Below are 19,958 nucleotides of genomic sequence, written 5' to 3'. Positions count from 1 at the left end.
ATTCAGATGGATCGTGGCTAATCTAGTTCGGTGAGAGAACGAAAGATACCACCGGTATCTACGCGGCGATTTTCCCCAAAGCGGGCACTGGAAATCTAAGGCAGAGCTTGTCAAAAGCTTATGAGGAATCTATTATAATTTCTATACTTGATGAACATAGAAAGATCAGAGAAAAAAGTGAGGAAGCGCTCCTAGTATCGCGGTATCCATTACAGTAATCGGCTTATCAGAGGATGGACAATTTGGTAGACGAAATGTTAGAATGTGAACTTGATCTGGAAGAGAATGAAAGTTTCGGAAAGCTTACAAGGTTTCTCTTGTTTTAAAAATCACGGATTACTTTCAGTTGGTTGCTGGACTAGATAGTGTCGACGGTGTTTTGCGCGGGGATCTGGAAGGATGCTGCGCCTCAGTTCTAATTGTCTGCTTCGTGGCTTTCGGGGTAATCAAACATTTGACCGGGTGAGTTTCACATATTTTATATATAACGTTAACATTTGCGTAGCAATGATGTACTTCCTGTTTTTTGTTACTGTGAATTCTGTAATTTATTTTTATTATTGGTGGTGAAGGACACCGATGAAAGTAATCAATGTTTTGATTGGTTGATTGCAGCTGATTATTTGTAAATATTCAACTACAAAAGGGAGTGGAAATAAAATCTATGAGTCGGCCGATGACGCTGTGCGAGACATTCCAGACGGTGCGAAAATTCTATTTGGAGGCTTCGGGCTATGCGGCATACCCGAAAATTTAATAAATTCATTAATTAAAAAAGGCACCAAAAACATAACCGCATATTCTAACAATGGAGGTAAAGCTACATAAGAGGGCATGTTGAATTTTCACTTTAAGGATTTTTTCAGGTGTCGACACTTTCGGCTTAGGTCTCATGATTAACGAAGGCCTGATCAAGCGCATGGTGGTATCCTACACTGGCGAAAATGCTGAGCTGGTCAAACAATATCTGCAGGGCCAGTTGGAGATCGAGCTGACACCTCAAGGAACCCTAGCAGAGAGAATACGAGCTGGAGGAGCTGGTGAGTAAAAGGATGTGTTTAGTTACTCAAAAGTGAAGACGAAGATTCGAAAATCGGAAGAGAGGGGAATTATGCAATTGATGGACGCTTGATGGTTATTGTAGAAACCAGCCGAGCACATCCTGTGTTAAATTTGGAATGACGTTATATCTTTTTCGTTCCCGCTTTTGAAACAAATCTAGTCATTTTATGGTGAAAAGATTTGTTCGATCCGTTTCGAAGGCGTTAGATAAAACAATATCCGATAAGCGCCATAATCATATTGAAAATGAACTTGACCTTGAATTATTTAAGCAACAGAACCAACGTGCAGGTTTAAGTTTGTAACATCTGATGTGATTTCTAATGCCATGCCATTGCCATTGCCCACACTTATTTGAATCTATTAAGATTTCGCCCACAAAAGTCACGAAAATGTGGCCGTGCCTCAAAAAGCTCGACCACGTTCAACGCACAACTTGAAAAGCTAACATTCGCACTCACTACATATCAGTGGTCTGTTGTTAGATAAGGTCTAAATATATTCGTTTTTTAAGCGGCACGTGCGTGGAGTTTGAGTGAATGGGTTGGAAAAGGGGAATTGTTTCACGCGGATAAATATCTGAAAGAGATAAACAAATATCTGAGACATGCGTATGAGTTCTGGGTCTCTAATATTAAAATAAATGTGCCAAGTAAACACTAATGTGAACACCCCTCTTCTTACGTAAATTGGCTGCGTGCGGAGGGAAAAAGTAATAAGTTCGAAAAAGTTAACTCATTAAATTGTCTACCGGCATTAAGACCGTGTGTGCAATATTGTTGAATTAATATGAAAAATTGCAGAAGCATTCGTGTATACGAGTTGAGTGTTATGTTTATACGTGCTTTAGTAGAAAACTCTGCTCAATGGACCTACACTGTGAAACAAATCTCTAGCTGGAACAATGCTTGTAGCAAACTCGCTGATGTTTGATTACTTTCGAAGTCTGATATTAGCTTCTTAATACTTACGAGACCATGGCGACCGCTTAACTTCGACATAGTTTTTTGTATTTTTTGGTAGCCATTTGCTTTCTTTGACAGCTTGGAACCTACTTGGCATCGAGTGCATCAGTTATAAAGTTGGCCATTTGAAGTTTTACGCTTCGGGCCGTTAATCTATTTGAAACAACCGGCTGTGTATACTCTTTAGACACTATTCGTAACATTTTGCTCAAGATCTGCACATACTTATACTGGCCCAAGGTTCTGTCAATGAAGTGCAAATATCCTGGACCAGTGGTTGGCATGGGTAGGTAGGTAGGTTTCAGTGGCTGCTCCGAGGAGGCCAATTAGCTCTGTGGTGCGCCACAAACTCCTAAGATCGTGACTCCTGTTATGAAAGCAGGGAGGCAGAATTCAACCGGCTCAGATCTTCAGAGCCAGCCCGTAGCATTCACGGAGGAAAGCAGCTCTCCCACCTTGCAGCTAGAAATCTATCTGAGGTCCACAAAGAATGGTTTGCCCAGTGTCCGTAGCCTGACTCTAGCTAGAGCTGGGCAATCGCAGAGAAAGTGCATATCTGCAGCTTCAGCAATGCGCATTGTAAGGTATGCCGAGCCTGGCGGCATGGGCCCCTATGGGCCAGTGCCCCGTGTATACCGCTGTAATCTTGAATGCATTTGCACACGTCTGGCACAGGAGCGGACCAAATCCTCCTTGACTTGGCACAGCGGCTGCTAAGTAGTGCGAGTAGACTCCGTCCCTGACAGCCACCAGCGAAACACGGACTGTATCTACCGAAGTGCTGCCAAGAGCAGAGCCTCGCCTGGCCAATCCATCAGCTTGCTCATTCGCCGCCTCTATGTCCCTATGCCGGGAACCCAGAGGAGGGTGACCTTGAGTGTGCCGCCCAGACGGTTAAGCGCGTCTCTGTACTGCTCCACCAGTCTGGAGGATGTCGCCGCTGAGTACAAGGCCTTGATTGCCGCGTGGCTGCCGGTCTGAATGGCTATGTTACGTTTGGCTCTAGCCATCGACAGACTTCCAATATCGTCAGTACTTCCGCTTGGAATACACTGGCGAAACCTGGGAGACCATATGGCTCGGATACACTATGTGTATCCGAGAAAACCCCCGCGTCGACTCCGCAGACCACTTTTGATCCAACGGTAAAGAATACTGAGTCATAACCTTGCAACACGCCGCTGGTCTTCCACTTTGCCCTGGTTGGAAAGTCTACAGCACAGTTTCTCATGAAGTTCAGCTTGCGTGTGGCATAATCTGTGGGGAATGCCCAGATTTCCCGAGGTACTTGGTCTAGGATGTTACTGTGGTCGTAGAACTTCGCTACCCAGCATCCGGACTCACATAGTTTGACGGCACGGTACGCTGCAACGTATTAAATGTGGAGGGCTAGGGGGAGGAGATGCAGGAGTACATTGAGAGCATTTGCTGGGCAGGTCTGCAGAGCCTCAGTAGCAACTGCACACGAGGTTCTTTGGATCCTATTAAGTTTCATCCGATTGTATTTTTGCTCAAAGCTTGCCACCATACAATAGAGCCGTACGTTAGGATCAGACGCACTACAGCGGTGTACACCCAGAGAACCATCCTCGGCCGGAGACCCCAGGTTCTCTTGCAGGTATAGACGGCTAGACAGACATTCTTAACCCTCGGTTCTATGTTCAATCTCCAATTTAGCTTTGGATCCAGAATTACACCCAGATACTTTACATTAGCGTAAAGAACCAATTTTGGTTCATTCAGCCGTGGTAGGTGGAATTCAGGTATCCGTGTCTTGCTGGTGAATAGAATCAGTTTCGTTTTGGTTGGGTTTATGACGAGTCCGCATCTGGCGGCCCACAGGCACACCTTTCACAACGCTCCTTACATGATGTCGTTCACAATGGATGGAAACATCCCTGACACTAATATTTTAGATATTCGACTTAGTGTGTACGAAACGCGCAGTCAAAGTTTGTTTTGATGCGTTGCACTGACTCCTATTCCAAATCAGTCCGGCGAATAAAATTGCTGAAGCGACTTTGTACGTTCCGACGGCACCGATTGTTGCGTGCGCCGTTTAACAAACGGCCTGAGTTGTGAATCGTTGTTCCACCCAAAATCACACGATAGCCGGATACATTCCACTGATGTAGGTTTTAGGATAGCAAAACCAAAAAGCACTTCAATTTCAAATGAAAACTTTGTTTTATTTTTTTTAAGTTTTTGTTACACAGAATAAAAGCGTATTTACTGACCGGCGGTCGATGCAGAAGAGACCGGTTCGCCTCCATGCGGTTCTTTTCTGCTCTCAACCAACGGCACATTCTCACCGCTAGCTCTCCACTCCCGTGGCGAGTTCTAAAGGCGTAGAGAGTTCCGAGCGCCATCCATCCGTTCGTATTCGCAACATTCGAAATAAATTTCGAATGCCGCGAATCCCGCTGCGCCACAATATCACCAAGTCGTCGGCATACGCCACCATCTTGCCTCCCAGATCCAACTGGATTATCTTGGTACTTAGCATGAATATAATCCAATTACCTCGTTGAGAGCGGTTTCTGTAGATTTTCCTTTGAGTTAGGCATGCTGCGATTTAGAGAAAGGCGTTCTCTCCATAATCGTCCTTAACTGGATGTCCAGGACGCGCTCTAGGGTCTTCAGCACGAAAGAGACCAGACTCATTGGTTTATAGTCCAGCTGATCTTATCCCGGTAATTACCGATTTGGTAGTTTCGCACAGCTGGGGTGGCCGCTGTGATTCACAGTTCTCCTCGCTGGCGGGAAAGTACTTTTAAGAATCCCATTGTTGACCTCCTCCCAACTGTCACAGTTCTCCGAGCTGCGAAAATGGAAGGTTGGTGTACTGCCCCTGTTACACACCGATAGGTTTGAAGTAATAATAGAATTTAAAAATGACTTACCTCTCTTGTTGATTTTCGAGTTGCCCCAAAGCGTATGCCTTGAATTGGCGTCGTAGTCTATCAACTGGTGGGCCTTCTTTGTTGCTATGGCAGAGCTGGTCGGTCGTGAACCATGTAAGCCGAGGAGATATACACGTTCTCTGCGCCTGCCTGCTCCAGTTTAACCACGACTAGTTCGCTGGAACTCTGCTCCGGGCACAGAAAAGCGTGCAGACTCTTCCTCGCGAGGATACCTGCTCTAGGCCTGTCCTGATTAGTGTCTCCTGTGCTGTAGAATAAATTAAAATATTTGCTTTGGAGCCCTTTGATTATGCGATGTCGATGTCTTCCTCTAGGAGGAGGCGCACTTCGAGTGCTGCAAATTTATCTGCGTTATCCTCATGCTGCTTGCCTGGGGGTTTCGTCAGTCCCCGTCGGACCGTCGATCCTCATCGCCTCCAACGGCTCCTTGGCGGCATCGATTGGATCTAGGTCTTCGTCCGGTTTTGCAGAGCGGGACACTTTTACCTTTGCATTCCTGACTCCGAACCGCACTTTTCCAGTGCCTCCAGGCACTCTCCGTTTATACGGAGTAGGAAAGAGTGGCTATTTGTCTGGGGTTTCTTCTCTTTGATAACAACCCAGTCTTCCATGGGAATCCTGGGGTTTTGAAGGCGTGGGGATTGGACAAGCTTGTCCTTATCCATGCGGGTCTTCGGCAACTAGATGCGAGCGGCCGGTCTGCTGGGCATCTCGTTGTAAGGGATGACATTGAGCTTTACGCCCTCCCTGACGTCGCTGATCTTAGCGACGCACGAACCGAAGAATTCCCTAGAGAATTGGTCCTCGCAAGCTATAATGTGGAACTCACGGAGCACCTGAGAGGAATTAAAGCAGGGGATGAATCCCGTGTGTTTGTCTTCGGTGTCTAGGAGATGCTCAAGGGCCATCTCCAACAGCCTGGCCTCAACACTGGTGCACACCTCCAACGTTAGTTCGCCGCTAGCGGAAATACCATCCGCCAGCGCCACATGTAAGTGGCTCCTAGTCACGTCGCTGAAGGGTTTCGCAGTTCGGCTGACTGTTGCTGCGTACTTTTCTTCAGATGTTACTTATCGTCTGGGCTCTTGCCCACTCTGTTCCGCTTGTGATCTTGCTCGACCTCGTCTTGAGTTCGATTACGTTTCAGAGCGATGGGCTTCGCCTTCTGCCCGTCTGCCAGGCGTTTGCTGTTGTATTCCTCTACAATCGCCTGGTATTTAGCAAGGTCTTTTTCATCCCGCTCGTCGACAGTACCGGCCTCCTTATTCTTAGCAATCTTGCTGAGGTTAAAATCAAAGAATAAAAAAGGTAGGGGAAAATACTACAACATGAGAATGTGGGTTTTTTTTCTCGCTAACCCACTAAATATTTTTTTACTTTTTTTTGCAAGTTGCCACAATCTCGGCAGGTGGCGGATTTTTTCTAATACTAGCAGTAAGTACCTAGCATTTAGGCTCGGAAGATCCTACCTACTTCAATTATAAAGGGGCGCTCCCGGCCGGTGGTAGGTCATTGGGAGAATCCGTCGAGAACTCCCCGGAACATCGAGCACGTATGCAGAATGCTCCTGTATGGTTTGAACCAGACTGTGGGAGAGTCCCAGGACATCAAAGGAAGCCGCGAGATAATTAGGTACAATTTATTCAGTTGACAATATTATGGGAACTACAACTACTTTCCCGAGACGCCAAATTTCTTTGATTTCCCGAGCCAGTAACTCATAGTTCACTTTTTTCTCCACACATTCAATGTTGCTATTATGGGGGATAGCAGCATCAATAATATACGCGGAGCGAGCCGTCTTGTCAACTAACAACACGTCAGGCTTGTTGTGTGGAATGTGCCGATCAGTTAGGACTTGCCGGTCCCAATACATGCTGTAAGCAGAACTGTCAAGTACTGCTTGCGGCTCATATTGGTAAACCGGATATGTTCCCATGATCAGCCCATGCTAATATGTAAGTTCTTGATGAATCACCTTACATACAGCATTATGCCTGGTGGTGTTTTGCACCGGTGCCATTACAGTGGAGCCAGAAATGAGACGGTCTAACATCTCAAACGCCGAACCACACATTCTGTACTGGTCGCTTTTTATAAGCTCGGGTGGTGACCACGCCGTTCTGAATGGCACACATGAATCCCTCCGTCTCAGCAAACAGCTCCCAGGCACACAGTCATCTGTTCGATAAATGGCTGCCAAAGACAATTCACGTGTTTACCTTGTATTGCCTTCGACTTCCATTCATCGGTCCGTTCTTGTTCGATCTTTCAAGTTAAGTGGATTCAGCCCACAGTCTGCCTTACGCCATGCAAGGAACTCGTCTGCTCTTTGCTGTAAAAATAAGCGCGAAGCGAGTCGATTTGGCGATGATGATGTGCCGCCACGTCAACCACGCCCCTACCTCCGATGTCACGAGGCAGGTTCATCCGCTCCACGGCAGAGTTTGGATGATGCATTCGGAATTTGGATATAGGTGTGCGTGTTCGCCGCTGGAGGTATTCCAGATCGGTTCTCGTCCACGGCGATATTCCGAGCCAGTGAAGGGATAGCGAATACATTCAATGCGCTTATTTTATTCTTTCCTGAGAGTTTCGATTTCAGCACCAACTTTACACGTCGAATTCGGACAGCACAGCATCGTTTAGATGTCTGGCATGTGGCTCGTTATGACATTTGTGGATGGCTTGGATTCGACACTTGTCTAATCCAAACTCCATCTGAATATCACGGCTGAACATGTCTACTATTCGCAACAGACTTCTAAGATGGTCGTCAGTACTAGCATACAACTTGATGTCATCTGAGTACATCAAGTGTGCTAGTTCGCAGTAAGCAAGTAGATCACACTTTATTGCAAAACCATGCCCTCTAGCATCATTAAGAAGCCATTTAAAATGAAAGGGGATTCAACAAATCTCCCTGAAAGATGCCTCTCTGTATATGGATAGGCTCTGGAGTATTGGCACCCTCAGTTGAAGGCACTGATAAGGTGGTGTGCAACCCTTCGGATGAATGCGATACAGATGTAGGACATTGATTAGCCAGGTATGCGGGACGCTGCCGAAAGCCTTGGCATAATCGATATAGCAACTAAAGAGGTTTCTTTCGTCTCTAGTTGCTTGTCCCACAAATACTGAGTTGATAATGAGTTGCTCTTTGCAATCCCTCGAACCGGCTCGGTAGCCCTTCTGCTCCTCGGGCAGAATGTTGTTGGCATTGACCCTGCCACTAATGATGGACGTTATGAAGTTGTAGAGGGTTGATAAGCAAGTAATCGTACTTGTGTCTGCGAGGTCCTGCACCGTGTCCTTTTTAGAAATAAGGTAGGTAATCCCCGCAGTGAGGAAGGGTGAAAATTCTTCCGGCCGGCTCATGACTTGATTTATGCTGTGTGTCAACCGACCATGCATACTGATGAACTTTTTGTACCAGAAGTTCTGCACCCGATCCTGACCTGGGCCCCTCCAATTCTTTGAGTTGTTTATGACTCGTCGAATTTCCTGTTCGGTAACATCCGCAACATTCATGCAAGGTCACGCCGAAGCTCCAGACGAATTTTCCATGGTGGAACTCTTCGGTGTCTCAAACCAATAACGTGAAAACGAATCTTCTGACCGTGCAATTTGACAACCGCAACTGCATCACAATATACTAGTGATTGTAGTTGCAACAGCGACATATCAGCACACAGTCGAGATGGAATCTCATCATTGATTTAACACAGAAGTGTCGGAGTTGCTGGAGATGTGTAGAGCCTGGGAATACCCGGTCTATGCAAACACTCCTTTTTCGAGATTTCTATACATGCTTTTTGGAATTCGTCCTGAACTTCAGCTGGACGGTGGAGAAGGGTGTTTCGGCGTGTACTGAAACTTTTGTCTGCAATGCGGCGTGGTATTGTTGATGCCGCCGCCTTTTCCCCCATCGACTCTCGCTCACTAGTTCCCGCGATGACCTCAGGTTGAACACGCTCCCTGATAATGGCCGGAAGTGTGTTGCAGCGAGTAATAAAGCGGTATTGGTCTACGACTCGCAGTACAGATATGTGCGCGAATTGCGGGAAACGCTCGACAAATCTCTGGTGCAAGAAGGGGCGGTAAGATGTTGTACCCGCCCTGCCGTTATTTCGTAGTAGGAGCGGATAATAAAGAGGTTCATTTCCCCAGTCCACTTCATCCGCGCCTATCAGTATCAAATAAAAACGCTCAAGTAGTAATTTTCGAAGCTGATGATATTTTTGATACCGAGTGAACTATAGAAGAGTGAAGCCTCAAAATCTGCGCCAATCCAACCGAAAAATCGGAAAAAAATCACAATGATGCATCCATGTGAAATCCAGGCCTCAAAATACATCCCATTCCGATATCTGTTTAAATAAAGTTAATAATAGTATATAACCATATTTTAAAAATTTACCCGAAAACCGCCCTTGTGTTCATCTTAGAAGTACAACATTTAGCACGGTCATAAGTAGTGGCATAATTCTAAATGCATTATGCTACGTTTGGCGAAAATCCAACAAGTAATGGTCATGTGGGTGAAAAGGCAGACGGTAACAGGTGCCATGGGGGAAAGGGGTTCGGAGCGCGCAATGAAGGTGGCGAGCGTATAATCGATTTTGCGGACACCCATGACCTTGTACTTATGAATACATGGTTCATCAAACGATTGTCTCATCTTCCCACATTTTATAGTGGGAACAATAAAATGCAAATCGACTATATTCTCATAAGACGCCAACATTTTACCACTGTCACTGATTGCAAAGTCGTTCCGTATGAGACCATCGCACCTCAACCAAATGAAAGACACGATCCACAAAGCGGCCTCTGCAACCCTCGGGGTCACCAAGCCGGGTAAGCGGTACATCAACCGAGATGCTTGGCTTTGGAATGATGTTGAAATGAAGGTCCGTGAAAAGAAACGCCTCTACCACAAATTTCTCGACGATAAAACGCCTGCTAATTGGCAAATTTATAAGAATGCCAATCGGGAAGCAAAGAAAGCGGTCGCTTTCACCCGAGCGAACCATTTCAAAAATCTTTACGATAAACTGGACACTCGGGATGGCGAGAGAGATCTGTATCGACTTGCTAAAAGCCGTGATGAACGCACACAGGATATCGAACACTTCTGTTGTGTTAATGACAAGAACGGTACTTTGCTTACCAACCGTCGAGCCGCAACGGATAGATGGCGAGAATACTTCGAGCAGATTTCAACTGAAGAATTTGCTCATCCTCCACTTCCACAATCATTGCCGACATTCGGAGCAGTTCCACCAGTCAGCGCAACTGAAGTCGAGGAGGCAATAAAACAAATGAAATCGGGGAAAGCAACAGGACCTGACGACATCGCATCTGAGCTCTGGAAAGCGAAGAGCTGGGACCCAACACTGTGGCTCAGTGAATTCTTTAACCGGGTTATTCAGGAAGGAAGAACACCATCTGACTGGCAAGAAAGTACCACTGTTCCAATATGGAAAAAGAAAGGTAGCCCAGCAGAATGTTCAAATTACCATTCGATCCGGTTACTTTCCCATACTATGAAGATTTTTGAACGCATTCTTGACAACCGTATTCGCGAAATCGTTGGAATAACCGTGAAACAAGCCGGATTTGTCAAGAACTGCGGAACTACTGACGCAATACACGCTGTGCGGTTACTCATGGGCAAACACTGTGAGAAACATCGCCCTCTTTACATTGCCTTTCTGGATCTAGAGAAAGCGTTTAACCGTGTACCACACGAACTCATCTGGTATGCTTTACGACAACACTTGGTGCCAGAAGAACTCGTGCGCTGGGTTCAATTGCTCCACCACGATCCGATGGCGGGTGTATCAAAACCGCTTCGTGTCTCTGTTGGAGTTCATGAAGGAAGTGCCCTCTCACCACTCCCCTTTGTTCTTGTTATGGACACCGTCACACGAGATATCCAACGTCCAGCGCCCTACACACTGCTTTATGCAGATGATGTTTTCCTAGCATTTGATAGCAAAAATGATATCGAGCAACTTGTTCAAAAATGAAATGATCGCCTCATGCAACACGGTCTGAATTTCAACAAAACTGAATTTTTGACGACCGATCGCCATGAAACAGGCACAATCACTGTCAGCGGCAGTGGTCTGCCCAGAACTGAGCGATTTAAATACCTCGGGTCAACGCTATCAGCCAATGGAGAACTGCGTTATGAAATTGCTTCACGCATTAACGCAACCTGGATGAAGTGGCGTTCCACAACTGGTGTCCTTTGTGATCGACGTATCAACGAACGTCCAGTCGCTCTCTATGGTTCTGAGTGTTGGCCGACCATAAAAGACAATGAACGGCGTCTTGCGGTAATGGAGACGAAGATGCTACGTTGGACTAGTGGCGTTACACGTTTAGACCACATCCGAAATGAGGATATCCGCGATCGTTATGGGGTTGCACCGATCGTGGAAAAGTTGCGAGAGAGGCGTCTTCGATGGTATGGTCACGCAATTCGTGCAAACGAGAATTCACTTGCAAAGATTGGTCTGAACATCGAAGTCGATGGTAAACGACCAAAAGGCAGATCTAAGCAACGGTGGCTTGATACGCTGGATGGGGATTTGAAAGCCTCGAGATTGCACCCAGATCAGGCATTCGATAGAGCCAAATGGCGAAGCCGATCACGACGAGCCGACCCCGCTTGTGAACGGGACAAAGGCTGAAGAAAAAGAAGAAGCCGGGGTTGGAGTTTGGAAATACAAATGTATATGAAGGAATATTTTAAATTGGAGGTAAACGTGAATGTGTTACGGACGTAACAACTGTGGCCCCACGGTGGCCGTCATCTCTGTTACGTACGTAACAACTGTGGCCCCATATTGGACACCAACTCTGTTACGGATGCAACAACTGTGGCCCCATTGTAGACGGCAACTCTGCTACGATTAGAATCCAGCGTTGCATTACCTTAACACCAACACGGTCACCAAGGCTGTCAACCAACCCAACTCCCCTAACAAGAACCGGACGGCACATGCTGGAGCTAACCCGAATGCTAGCAGTTCGGCGAGATGTGGGTTTTTGGTTCACACATATTATGTCCCTGGTCAGGACACAGAGATTTAATCATGTGCCTTGACTCGGGGGTCAACAAAACAAAACCCATTTGGGGTAATTACAGACGTGAAGACTCGAGGCGGAGTGATACCACCGAAAGTTTAAATCCAAAAGAAGCTAAAATTCTAAGCGGCCTAATAAGGGAGAGGACTAACTCACAAAAACCTAACGCGCGAGGAGTTTTGGTCAGAAAAATAAGTAAATGATTTGAGTCAAGATGTATTGATTGAATTATAATTACCGAATAGAAAGTGGAGCGGCAAAATAATACTTATCGATAGCGACAAAGCAACGCGGTGAACAATGTAAATTGTACCTTAAACTCCATAATAGTATTTTAAAAAATGATTGATACCTATGAAAAAGAATCATGATTTGCGATGTGTGAAGAATGTTGTTTTTTTTTTTGGGAGTAGTGTTGGAGTCCCGCAACAGCACGCTGGCGGACTACCAACTAAACACCTCCCTGTCATCCGAGAACTAGCCTGGAACCGTTTGACACATTATTTCGGGCTAGTCTTCTCGCTCTCCCGGCTTTGGTAGCCTTCAAGTCAGGGAATTCCTTTCACCAACGGGAGGGGAGGGGAGGAAGGGAGTTGTTGTTAGTTCAGGGAACTCCTTACCGTCCGATCCCCTCGCCGGTCGAGTTCAATCTTCTTCGCAATAAGAAGAATCCGAACATAATGCGCAATACGATTCCAGCTGCCAGCGCTCTTCAGCATCTCTCTGACAATGTGTCTGGAGAGAGCTCCCCTGTGTCTGCATAAAGCTGCTGATGAAAACCGTCCCAACTGTCGTAACGGAAAAAGGTGTGTTCAGCGTCGTCTGCCACTCCATTGCAGAACAGACAAACAGGAGATCGCACCTTGCCAGTCTTGTGCAGGTAAGACTGAAAACCTTCATGCTCACTTGGAAGTTGGATAAGGAAGTAATCAATATCACGGTGCGTTCTGTTTAACCGCGGGTCTAATTTGTCGATGAGTTGTGCAGTACCCCTTCGCTCATTTTGTCAAAAAAGTTGCCACTCGCTACGGGTGCGTTGACGTTCTTCACGGGCAACCGCTTATCTTAAGTTTTCGCCCTTACGGCGGTAGATAGCTTTGCACTCCTTGGCACGGAGGGCAACGGGGATCACTTCCGCGATCACCATCACAGCCGGTTCGGAGACGGTGCGATAAGCAGATGCCACTCGCAAAGCTCCCCGCCTCTGCACTTGAGCAAGGCGTTTACGATGCACCTCCTTGTCAAGGGCATCAGCCCATACTTCCGCCCTATAGAGAAGAACCGACTGCGTTGCTCCCATGAGGAGGCGTCTCCTAGTTGATATAGGGCTCCCGACATTTGCCGTTAGCCGACTCAAGGCTGCGACTCCAGCCCTGTTCGCTACTGCTTTGATTTGCTCGAAAAAGCTCATCTTCGAGTCGAACATTAAACCAAGATAATTAATCGCTGGTTTTGACTCTATAGTTAACTCGCCGATCGATATAGGACGCAGGGTCGGAATCCTCCTTCTGGTAAAGTTGACTACTTCGGGTTTTCCAGCTCAAGGCTGAAACCGTGAACAGTTATCCATCCGCTTACCCGTCGCATCAATATGCCAAGTCTCCTCTGTGCCTGTTCAACAGTACGTCCGTCAACAAGTGCCGCAACGTCGTCTGCATAATCGACCAGGCGCGACTCTTCGGGCATATCGAGTCTCAGCAGACTATCGTAGGCCCTAGAATGGATCCCTGTGCTACTCCCGACGTGATTTCCATCCTCCTTTGGCCCTCTAGCGTCACATAGAGCAGGGAGCGTTCTTTCAGATAATCCCCCAATATCCGCAAGAGATAGCTTGGCTCTTGAAAGGAGTTCTCTAGTGTGCCTAGCATATCTGTCCATCTTACGGAATTGAAGGCATTTCTGACATCAAGCGTTATGAGGAGCACTATCCGTCGAGATCGGTGGCTGTGTGCCCGGCTCGATTAATCGCGTCTACGACCTCCATAACAGCATCCACTGTTCTAAACCCGAACTGTCTTGGGGATAAGTCCCCAGCAGCACGGATCGCTTCAGCGAGTCTACCCCTGATGAGCTTCTCGAGCACTTTTCCGGCCGTGTCAAGCATACATAGCGGTCGGTATGCAGACGTGAGCTCCGGGTCTCCTTTACCCTTCCTGATCAACACGAGTCTGGCCACTTTCCAGCGACAAGGAGAAATGCTCTCCTTCACGCAGGCGTTGAACACTTCAAGCAGCAATTCTGGACGTTGGCGGAACACGAGTTTGTAAACTTCCGCCGGGATGCTATCAGGGCCTGGCGCCTTCCTGTTTTTCATAGTGAGAACCGCTTCCTCGAGCTCTCTCATTGTGAAAAAGGGGCAATCCACGACGCTTTCCGCGCTATTTACATCAACCCATTATTATTATTATTATTATTATTATTTTGTTAAGGGAAAGTCGCACCGCGTCCTTGAAGAACTATTGTGCCCCTTTTACTGGTTATAGTGTACCTGTTGATCATAGTATCTCAAGCAGGCCAGTAACCGTTAGGAACTTTAGTATGTTCCCCACTTCCAGAAGTTTCAGCTTTGCATCTGGTATTAAGTGTTCTCCCAGATGTATCGACCTACTTTGCACAAGTGCTGGACACTGTCCCAGGACGTGCATAGAGGTTTCGTCCTCCTCCTCACAGAACCTGCAGGCAGTGTCTGTAGATATCCCTAGCTTCCCTAGGTGGTAGTTCAGCCGACAATGACCAGTGAGAATTCCCACTATGATTCGGAGGTTCTTTTTGGTGAGGTTTAAGCAATCCTTTGTGCGCATGGGTTCGTATCCCCGAATAAGCACCCTGGACTGCTCCATCCCTGGTAGGCCCGCCCAATATAGTTCCCTCAACCGTTTTTCTTCGTTTCTTAGATTCATAGCCATGAAACCGTTTCCGATTCCACAGAAGGGTTCTGGCCCGTATAAAGGCATCCCTGCTCCCTTCTTGGCTAGTTCATCCGCTGCCTCATTGCCTTCCAGCCCAGCATGGCCTGGAACCCAAAGTATCCAGACCTTGTTGGACGAGCCGAGTGTATTCAGTCTCTCAAGGCATTCCCATACCAGTTTAGAGTTCACCTGGTTGGACCTAAGTGCCTTGATCGCTGCTTGGCTATCGGTGAGAATAGCTATGTTCTGCCCCCTGTAGTTCCTTTGCAGATTAAAGGAGGCACATTTGTCTATGGCGTAAATTTCCGCCTGGAATATGCTAGTGTACCTGCCCATTGGCTCAAAGTACATTTTCCTTGGACCAATGACACCGGCACCCGCTCCCTCTGCTGTGAGGGATCCGTCAGTGTACCAAGTAATCAGTTGCTGGTTTAAGCCGTATGTCGCAGCCACGCTTTCCCAGTTTGTCTTGTTACTCCAACGTGTTTCAAACTTCTTATCGAAGTGAAACCTCGTTGTCATGTTGTCCCTCGGTATCAGTAATTCGGGATACCGCCTAGAAAGGATATCAATCTTCCTTCGATTTAGGCAGCTCCCCGCCTCACTCATGCTACCGGCCATCCTGAATATTGATCTCCTTGCCTGCATCTGTATGTGCAGATGGAGAGGGGTTAATCCCAGAAGGACCTCCAGGGATGCCGTTGGGCATGTCCTCATTGCCCCACTGATACACACGCAAGCCAGCCTTTGGAGCTTATGTAATTCCCTGGCTACATCAACCCATACAGGGTGTCTGGGGAAAAATGCCCGCACAATGCAGTCCATCTGGTCGGTGCTCAGTATGCAGGGCTTCCGCAGAGCTCCGATTTTCCTTGTGACAAGCTTATAGGCAAGTCCCCACGGGTCCTCATTCACCTCGTTAACAAGATTCTTCCAGCCGCGAGTTTTGCTTTTATTTATAGCGCTGTGGAGTCTCCTTTTTGCTATCTATCTATATTGTGCCTTTATGGCACATGACTCCTCGTTGGCGTGTAAACGTTGTGGCAAACGGCGGAGCTTATGACACTCCTTCCGTAGATCGGCAATTTTTGCCGTCCCCCAGTACATAGAAGGCTTGTCGCGCCGGGGGCCTCTCCGATGATGCCAGAGATTCCGACGCAAAAGTGATGTCAGGAATGCTTCCTTCCGGTGTTTAAAACTACGAGCCCGGTTCTCGCCGCCATTTCCAGAATCCGTTTCCCTCTGGAGTCTGACTGAGGCCTGTCCCATTCAAGAGCCCTGGCATTGAAATCACCGCCAACCAGGATTCGTCCCTCCGTGCTCGAAACGGTGTTCTCCAGAGCATCAAGCCGGCGCTGAAAGTCCGACATCGTCTCATTCGGCGTCAGGTAAACGCTGAAAAACACCGGATCCAGACAAACCCGTTCCCCCGGCCTTTGGCAAGAACACGAAGTCGAACGTTGTCCCGAACCCAGATGGCAGCGGTGCCCGATAAGTCGAGATGCCATGAGGACGGGTCTTTGTTTCGGTATTGCTCGCTAATCAGCACTAGATCTTTTTTTCCTTCTTTTTACTTCCGCAGCGAACTGTGCTAGGAACTGGGGAGCGGTTGCACTCCGGTGCATGTTAGTTTGCAAAATGCGGATCATGCCGTTCGCACCCTAGCCCTCTCCAATTCCGCCCTGAAGATCGGACACCGTCCCGAGCCCCCAGTGTTTGCGACGCTTTCATCAGACGCGCCACGATGCCTGCAGAGAACGCAAGTCCTCGTTTGATGAACCACTTGGCCGCATCTCCGCAATGCTGTCCTCCTGTCCTTGCAAGTTGCTGACGTGTGTCCATAGTCCAGACACCTGTAGCACTTGGTGGGGAGTATCGGCATTCGTACCCTCAATGTGTGAAGAATGTTAATAATCAATTTTATGGACATCTACTTACTCCATTCTGTTTAAATATGACAAATATTAGATAAGTATCTCTAGCAAAAGCATAATAAAGCTGTTGGTAAATAACTGCCTGGTGCCTGAATGTATTGAAAAACAATATGATATGACTTCTCCCCCAAGCTTGGGGAAGAATTATTCAAATGTTCTAACAGTATGTCTAAACGCTACAAATACAGAAGTTGTATTGATGAACAAAAGTAACTAGAACCAATTTATATAATGGCAGCGTCACTGGCACACTCTTCCTCCACAGTTATGTACATACCCTCTTCCTCCAATGTTTCTTGGGAATACGCTCCTCAAAATATGTTTTACATATGAGATTAGCTAATGGCGTGAGTCTATATTGATGCCGAATGATTCCAATTAAACAAGCACTTTCAGCGTCTTTCTACTGGACTGAAAACACTCGTAACCGACCCGATCTCGCCTCAAAGAAGCACTTTTACGTCTCCTCTTGACGTCGTGGGTGAGATCTCGTTACTCGCTGCCACGGACTTATCGTCGACTTTCGCGTCACCACCCAATTCCCGGATGCCCAATCGAACGGTTTTAGTGCGTGAATTGTGCAAATTTTATGGATCTAACTTGATGAGTCGTTTGATAACAAACCCTTGGGAATTATTCGAAAGTTACACCGCCGTTGAAATGGAAAAAACACGCACCTCCGACACACCAACCGTTCCTCCTTTCTTCTCTTCTTCCTCCTCTTCTCTTCTTCTTTCTCTTTTTCTCAGAAAGCTCAACTTTGAATTTCAAATTGGAATATCCAAAGCTTGGAAGCGACAAGAAAAACTATATCGACGTAGCAAACCACAGGTGCTTGGCCAGCCTCACGGTGAGAAGAAGAACCTGGAGGAATGACTCAGTGGCGCTTGAGCCGAGTTTTACCTGCATCCCTGAGTAAGCATTTCGGATAGGTACTCCGTGCTCATTCGGGAACTGCCCTTGAATTTCTCCACTCGGTCCATTAACTTCAACACATCAGTCTGAATCGCCTCGAGCGACGGTTGCACCGCTGATGACGACTTTTCGGTCATCGCGGTACCAATTTCGTCAGAAACGACAGATCGATGTGCCACAATTTGGCTCCGAGGGACGTGGTGAGGTGCGAGCTGCCTAGGAATGTCCTGAGAACCAGACTTTATGTCCTATCCATGGAACACCCCACATCTCTCCTATGATTATCCGTCAACCGGTACACATGGGCGCCCAGTCGCTCCTTCTGGGCAGGAACTTCAGGTGCGGCTTATATAGCGATACAATGTTTATTAAAATCGCTTTACCGAAAGTTCCTACGGAACACCCTGTCGCCCACCTCGAAGGTAAATGGTTTTGCCCTCAAGTTGTGATGACCAGCTGCTCTCTGCTGGACCAATCGCAATTTATTTTGGATCTCCTGTTTTAGGAGCTCCGTCCTCGCATCACTAGATATGACCGAGAAAGGATCCTGAGGAAGGTTCAATTGGCACAGTAGCGAGTAGGATCCTCCGTGAGTGATCATATTCTGACCAAAAATCAAAAAATATGGGATGTGCCCGGTGGCTGAATGTACGGATGATCTCGGCGCGCAGCAGATATCAGGCACTTTGCGTCCCAGTCGCGCTGATCAGGGGAGACCTAAGCCCGTATGGCGGATATTAGGGATCGGTTAACCCGTTCGCCTGAGGAGAATACAGAGCGGTGAACACGTGTTCAATGCCCCTCAGCTTCATCACCCGACCGAAGTGAGCGGAATGGAATTGTACGTCCGTCAACACCGATTCAGGAGGGCCAAAGCCATTAAAGATCCGATCCACTAGAAATCGGTTACAACTTCAGCTATGACGCGCCGGATGGGCTCCACGAAGACAAATTTGGTGAAGTGATCAAGCACGACGATAGCTTCGAGGTTTCTCGACTTACTTCGTCGATACGGACCAATAAGGTCGATGAAAAACTTCTAAGAGTCGGAAACATAGGAGGGCGAAGTGTTTTGCACGTAGTACAGTTGTCCACATATGATTTCACTTGTTGCGCCATACGGGACCAAAAGTACATGCTTTTTAGATGATATAAGGTCTTATATTCATGAGCACATAGGGAGTGGTCATGAAGTCGCTCACTCAAACCCTCCGTCAACTTCTCTGGAACCCAAATTTTCCAACTGGAAGCTCCCTGAAGAGCATCTCCAAAGGCGTGTTCTGTTCTTTTGTAGATGTATGCGTCGACCACACGCAGATCCGGAAGTTGATGAGAATTGTCCTGAATTTGAGCGATCAAGAGGAGATATTCCGGTGATTTAAAAGTGGGAGAGTTCAAGTCGAGTTCAGTGGTTTCCTCGTCGCTGAGAGCTGGCATCTCCAAGGCATGAGTACCATATCATGGCAGCGGGTTATTGCTTTATGACTTTCATCACGCAACTTTCATTATAAATCCTATTTATAAAGGCGGGTACATAACGGAGCCAAATTACTACCGACCAATATCACTGTTGTCTAACATAGCGAAAATTTTTGAAATATGCATCAAGTCGTGTTTAGTTAAATATCTGAGAGAAAATGATATTTTAGCGACCAACCAATATGCTTTCACAAGAAGCTCGAGTACCGCTGTTGCAATTTTCGATGTAACTAAATATATTTATAATGCACTAAACGAAAATGAAAAGATTGTAACATTATTCTCGGATATCAAAAAAGCCCATAAAATTAAAGGAACAGGATTTAGGAAAGATGCTTATCCATTATTTAGATCATATTTATATAATCGAACCCAAGCTGTTAAGGTAAATGATGCAGTAAGTCCAACTAAAACACTGAAATCAGGACCCCACAAGGAAAGGTCTCAGGGCCCTTATTGTTTCTTATTTACGTTAACAGGTTGTGCAAAATATATGGCATAATGACCGATGGACATATTGTTACCTTTGCAGATGACACTGTATTGGTTTATAAGGGCAGCGATTGGAAAATAACTTTTTTAAAAGCCAGTAGTAGTCTAACCGTTGTGAACAACTGGCTTGTAAATCACGAAATGACCTTAAATTTATTTAAAGCCAAAATAATAGAA

The 19,958-nt window shown here is 46.8% G+C and overlaps 1 protein-coding gene across 1 annotated transcript in view; it reads left to right on the top strand.

Moving 5' to 3' along the window:
• The first annotated feature begins 229 nt into the window (after positions 1–229).
• Positions 230–19,958, top strand: part of LOC119648068 (succinyl-CoA:3-ketoacid-coenzyme A transferase, mitochondrial) — an 81,111-nt gene continuing 61,382 nt past the window's right edge. The window contains exons 1-3 of the mRNA XM_038049542.1: positions 230–462; positions 616–814; positions 867–1,040. Coding sequence (XP_037905470.1) covers positions 400–462; positions 616–814; positions 867–1,040 — 436 coding nt within the window. The 5' untranslated portion in view covers positions 230–399. The remainder of the gene's footprint in view (positions 463–615; positions 815–866; positions 1,041–19,958) is intronic.

The sequence above is a fragment of the Hermetia illucens genome, chromosome 2, assembly GCF_905115235.1.
Source record: "Hermetia illucens chromosome 2, iHerIll2.2.curated.20191125, whole genome shotgun sequence".
NCBI classification, from domain to species: domain Eukaryota; kingdom Metazoa; phylum Arthropoda; class Insecta; order Diptera; family Stratiomyidae; genus Hermetia; species Hermetia illucens.
Note: the sequence above shows the minus strand (reverse complement) of the source record. Positions and strands in the feature narration are given on the sequence as shown.